At 43.9% G+C, this 6045-nt stretch overlaps 1 protein-coding gene across 2 annotated transcripts; it reads right to left on the reverse strand.

Annotated features, from left to right (window-relative positions):
* Positions 1-60: 60 nt before the first annotated feature.
* On the reverse strand, positions 61-4219 carry LOC135538644 (pre-mRNA-splicing factor CWC25 homolog). Of its 2 annotated transcripts, XM_064964520.1 has the most exons (9): positions 3988-4219; positions 3390-3562; positions 2934-3170; positions 2743-2812; positions 2484-2632; positions 1338-1419; positions 943-1211; positions 637-810; positions 61-547 (listed from the first exon to the last, which is right to left on the reverse strand). In XM_064964520.1, exons 1-9 carry the CDS (start codon positions 4003-4005, stop codon positions 433-435), a joined length of 1287 nt encoding a protein of 428 aa, XP_064820592.1. In that variant the 5' UTR covers positions 4006-4219; the 3' UTR covers positions 61-432. The 2 variants fall into 2 exon arrangements, with proteins under 2 accessions (XP_064820592.1, XP_064820600.1); XM_064964528.1 differs by lacking the exon at positions 3988-4219 and having other exon boundaries at positions 3345-3438.
* Between the last annotated feature and the right edge of the window lie 1826 nt (positions 4220-6045).

Genomic DNA, 6045 nt, shown 5'->3' on the forward strand with positions numbered 1-6045 from the left:
AACTCTTCTCCGTTACAGCAATACACTAAAGATTTCCAAGAAACATCATTTACAAAAGGGTTGTCTGATAAAAGTTTTTATAATCCTAAACATTACAGAGAACACACTATACAATTCCCACTTAAAATAAATCCAACATTGCTCATTCTATAAAAGGTGAGTATGGCTTGCTGTTGCTGGTGAATGGCACGGGTGAGTTTTTCCATTAGAGAGGAAGTCAAATCCTTTGCATTGCTTTAGTCAGGGCAATGGCTTAGGGGCAGTTTCACAGGGCCCGAGTACAAATGCATGGTGCCTCTGCAGTGTCTGTTTTGTTTATTAAATTATTAATTAGTTGGCAGTCCTGGCAAACCGGTCCACATATTTCAGTGTGGTAGCTGGTGCATATTTTTACTCTCTCCTCAATCAACCCATTCCTGCTTCTTCTAGTTCTCATCTCCTCATGAAATTCTTCTCCAGGGATGCGGGGGTCCTCTGTATGGAGTGGATGTTTCTCTTGACTCGATCCTCCAAGGAAGAGGTGGAGGCACTCTCCAGCTTCATGTTACTGCAGGGAAGGATGCAACAGTTTTAGAGGACCAGACAACAGCCAGAGGAAGCATGCCATACGTGCGTGTCAGTCAGTGAGATACTTACTGGATAAAGCCAGCGTTGCGATCATGCTTGCCGCCTTTCTCTTTCTCCTGCTCCTTCTCCTGTTCATCCTGTCGTTTGTAACTTCTAATGTTGCTTTCGCGCTCTTCGTCTCTCTGTTTGGCAAAGTCCATCATCTCCCTCCTCTTCTTCTCCAGCTCTTCAGCAGAGAGACATCTAAGAGAATATCAGGCAGATAAATATAGGGATAAGAAAACACTTTAGGATGGGGTGGTGGGATTACCATTAGTTCACTGATGATTGAACCCAGGTGTGATACTTGTATAAACAGGTGCTGTGGACTCTTACTTGGTAGTACTGCTCTGACGCCTTTGGTAGCGATCTTTCTGTGGGCTGGGGGGGGCTTTGGGGCGCTGGAACTGTGGAACTTTAAACTGGTCTGTCCTGTGGGATGAGTGGTTCTCTGATTTGTGAGAGGAGTGGTTGTCTGTCCTGTGAGAGGAATGATGGCCATTCCAGTCTGTCCTTTGAGGCGATCGAGAGCGGCTCCTCTCCTGAGAACGGTGCCTTAAGTGGTTGGTGGGCTTTGAGGACTGATGATGCCTCCCAGCTGGAAACTGAGGAAATAAATTAGGCGATGAGCGGTACACATCTCTCTCAGGAGGATTTAAGTCACTTTGAATTGATTGGACTAAGATCTAACAACGTTCACTGTCAATATATTGAGATTGAGCCGTACTGACCTGTAGTCCATAGCCAGCGGGGACACTGCAATGGTGGGAATGTGAGTGGGTTGTTTCTTTGGATTCCTCTTTAGAATGGTGCCTAAGTAAAGATCCATCACTCAGTTAACCCAAGGAGTCCCACCACAACGCTGGAATGTTTTGGACTTCTAACCACTTTTAAACATTGTGTGTTTGAGCTACATACTTATGGGTTGTACCATTGGATTAATCTACTTATTCTGCATCCGTCGGTACTAACCATTAGTCTGTGTGATTATTAACGGCGGCTGAGATAGACCTGTGTTTGAGAGACAAGGGCGAATGTCTGTAGAGTCCGAATAGTTTCAGCTACCCATCTATGAAAAGCTCAAGAACACACACATGTAACATGTTTTGCTCTATGACGCTCACAAGCTACAAAGGAGTCATTAGAAGGTAAGAGGTTGTTCTACATAGAATATCATAGGACATCCCAAGACATAGTGTCCATAATACTGAAATAAGCTCAGTTGTCACTGACTAGTTGGATATCCATTTCCCAGTGAGCAAACCATTTCTGTAATTAATTACAGCATTCATATGAATTCATTTTTATCAGGTTTTTTGCATTGGCGGACCTTTTTTCTTTATGGACATTTGTCAATTAACGCAACTACTTAAGTCAAATTGTTTTGTGTTCTACTTGTATCCCTGGTTGTCCTGAAAAGAAAAGAGTAAAACACTTCACCGAGAGGCTAAATATAAGAGCTAGACATGCAGAATTTTGCTGGGGTCTAAGGACTGATAGGATTGGGGCGGCAGGTAGCCTAGTGGTTAAGATCGTTGGGCCAGTAACCGAAAGGTTGCTAGATCGAATCCCCAAGCTGACAAGGTAAAAATGTGTTGTTCTGCCCCTAAACAAGGCAGTTAACCCACTGTTCCTAGACCATCATTGTAAATAAGAATTTGTTCTTAACTGGGTTAAATTACAAATATATATATTCTTTTAAATAAACAATCTACCCCACCCAGAAGTTGCTGTCAACAATAGAAGCGGCAAGCTATATTTTGTAAACTATCACAAAATGCTTACAAGATCAAAACAGTTCAACTGAACATCTGGTCATATTGGCATCTGTTTACTGATCCTGAGAAACCTCTATTGAAGTTAGGTTTCAGGGGCACCTGTGTATTTCGTCTTCGTCCACAGAGCTTGAGCTCAAGCTCCTTCTCTTATGCTTCTTCTCCTTTCTCCTCTCTTTCTCCCCCCTTTTCTCCTTCTTGTCCTTCTTCCTCTTCTTTTTCTTGTCTTTCTTTTCAAGATTCTGACGCAGCTGAAAGAAAATAAAAAGTGAAAAACTGTTGCTGCTTTAGAACCCAGTTCATCTGAAACAACAGGCTGAAACTGATTCCATCCCAGTTTGAATGGAGCCATCCAACTTACCATTTCTTTGATCTTCTTCATTTTCACTGGGTTTGTCAAGACCTCCCTCTTCTTCTCCTCCTCCCGTTTCCTTGAAAAATAAGACGTGTCATTATCATCAGCTCTTGGCTAACAGCAGAACACCAGTGTATGGTATAACAGTTGCTAGCTGGACACACTAAATGGTAAAGAAAGAGACCAGAGTGACTGACTTGATATCAAACAGAGGGTCCTCTCTGATCTTGGCGGCCATGTCGAGGTTGGATGCAGGGGTGGAGGGGTTGAAGATTGAGCCAGGCAGCAGGCCGGTTTGTTCGGATGGACCGCTCTCTGGCTCCTCAAACTGCTGGGTGATCTGCTTGTCGATGGGGCGGCCCAGCAGGTACTCATCACGGGACACCTGACCACCTGGCCCCTGGTACATCCAGTCCAACCGGTCATCTTTTTTCCTGGAGTAAAACAACAAAAAAGCAGTTGAGTGTTAGCAACAACATCCAAGGGGAGTATCTCTATCCATTTGTCTGTGGTGAGGGCACACTTGAAAATAGGATAATGTCAAATAAAGCTAACTCATTTGACTTTTAAACCTAGACATGACAGTGGTTTCTCTATCAAGGTGATACCTATTACTTCCTCCTCATCACAAGGGTCAGTGAGGGGAGCATTACTTTAGAGCCCCAGTCTGCTGAGCGAATCTGGTAATTTCTTCTCGAGCTCGTTCCTCTCTCAGCTCCTTCTGAAGCTCCTCAATCTTTTTCGCCTCAGCCTCGTGCTTCTGTTCAGCCTTCCACACCCGCTCTATGTTTTTCATAGTCTGGGGATGCCAGCTCTTCTTCAAGTTCTGACAGAGATAAGAGAAAGTGATATTCGATATAATAAAACAGAACTGGGAAAGACAGCTACAATTGATCAATACAACCATCATTTCTGAATTCCAATTGTTCCTCAGGGAAGGCAAGGAATTCTGTTAAATAACTAGGTAGTTGTGTAACAACATAACTGGGAAAATATTAAATAAACACACCCTCAAAATGTACTTAGTTAAGGGGTCAACTTAGTTAACTAGCTAGGCCAACTAGCCATCGTTGTCGTGGCAGTGATAGCGTTTCTCTTCACTAAACGCTAGTTCAGAAGTTGTCAGTAATTCAATTGTGTCGAACATTTAGGTGGTTTTGTGATTAGTTAGCTTGCTAGACACAAACAAAACAAGCGTGTGTAGCTAGCTAAGTTAGTTAGCTTTTAAATCTAATATTTGATCATACTTACGAGGTCACCTCCTCCCATCTTGACTTAGATCGTCAAATTGAGTAATAAGATATGAATAAACGTGTCCTCTTCCTATGTGGTTATTGTATCTGACAAAACAACTCTATGTTATTATCTAAATAACGTCTGCATTTGCATGCTAAATTAGCGTGTTGTGTTTTCTTTGTACTTCCGGACTTTTTGATCATTTGTCCGGTTGTTTAAGAGTGCGTTCTTCTTCTTCTTCTTTGGCTTCTTCTTCTTCTTGGGGATTGGGTTGGCGGATAGCATCAAACTTTGAAGGTGCATACACCGTCACCTACTGTACTGGAGTATGAGGCTCGTCACGGTGTCTCTATTAAATTCCCTTCATTTGTCCTGCTCCTCTAAGAAAGTGAAATAGAGCCGTAGACATCACTTCCCTCCCCTTCCCTCCCCCACTACACCACCCAAACCCCAACCCCGTCCAGCCTCTCAGACCCTTTCACACAATCTCTCCCTGTCTACCTCATACAATTCACAAAATATCAACACAGGCTCCACCGCTTCCTCCACTAAACATTCATCATGCAGACCTGTTTCACGTCTTCCTATTATCCACAACATGGCATTCAAACCTGTGTGCCCAAATCGTAGTCTACTGCACACAACTTCCTCTGTCCTACATCCCATACTCCCCACCTCTTCCTTTACTGACCGATGCACGCAATAAAATGACCTCCCCTTACTACTAGCATCCCACTCCCTTTGTCAAAAATTGAGCCCTTTTGCCCAGATCAAGGACTTAACTTCCCTGCGACCCAGTGGGACCTGAATATCTACTCCCTCTCTCCTCACAGCACTCTTAGTCACCGCATCGGCCTTCTCATTACCCTCCACACTCACGTGGGCAGGAACCAAACAAAAGCTTGCCACAACTCCCATCCTTCCGAGTCTCGTTAACAGCACCAAGTCTCCCCTATCCGACCTGCCCGTCTTTATTCCTTCCTTCCATCTTTAGTCTCCCTGTCCCACCTCCTTAAATCTGTCATCTATGATCAGGGTGAACAACATCAGACTAACCACACTTCCCCGAGGAGTACCATTGTCCACTTCAAACCGCATTGACAATTCTAACTCCACCCTCACCCGTATGACTCGATCGAACAGGAAATCCATGATCCAGTTATACAGACGTCCCCCAATTCCCAATGAACTCAACTGGATCAACAACCCTTCTCTCCACAAGATATCGTAAGCTTTCTCAATGTCAAAATACACAACACTCATCACCTCTTTTATTGTCAGGGCCTTGGTTATCTCTGTACCAACTGTCACCAGGGCAACCATACAGACCTCCCTCTCCTGAATGAGAGGAGGCAGGTGGGAGGAGCTATAGGAGGACAGTCTCATTGTAATAGCTGGTATGGAATAAATGGAACGGTATCAAACATATGGCAACCACGTTTGACTCCGTTACATTTATCCAATTCCATCCATTACAATGAACCTGTCCTCTTATATCTCCTCCAACCAGCCTCCACTGTCCTGAATCCACTCTGTGCTAAGTTCATCAAACCCCTAACTCCCAAGAAATACATAATCCTACTCACTATCATCTTTTCCATCAACTTACACATGTTGGTTGTAAGTGCGATAGGCCTATAACTGCCCGCCTTAGTCGGATCTTTACCTGGTTTACAGATGGCAATATCACTGCACATTTTCCACCCAGCATTTATCACCCCAGTCTTCCACACCTTATTACACAACCCTAACACTGTTTCCAACACACTGTCCAGTGCATGCTTAAACATCATATAACACACTTTATCTTCTCCACAGCTCTCCAACGCCCTTGTCGTCTCAAACATAGAAAACTCTGCATCCATTGCTTTTCCTGACTCCCATTTCCTTTTAAGACATCTCAATGCTCCTTTAACTTTCCCTATGTCTCCTCTTACTCACAGAATGCGTTCAAGACAAGAGCCACATCAAAAACCTGTTCCGGGTGCGTTCAAGGACAATGCACAGCGCAGCATTGTGCGCACACACACACACATACACACGAGCTGGTTCCAGCAGTGCGTCTTATAATAA

Source organism: Oncorhynchus masou, chromosome 5, assembly GCF_036934945.1.
Source record: "Oncorhynchus masou masou isolate Uvic2021 chromosome 5, UVic_Omas_1.1, whole genome shotgun sequence".
Lineage (NCBI taxonomy): Eukaryota > Metazoa > Chordata > Actinopteri > Salmoniformes > Salmonidae > Oncorhynchus > Oncorhynchus masou.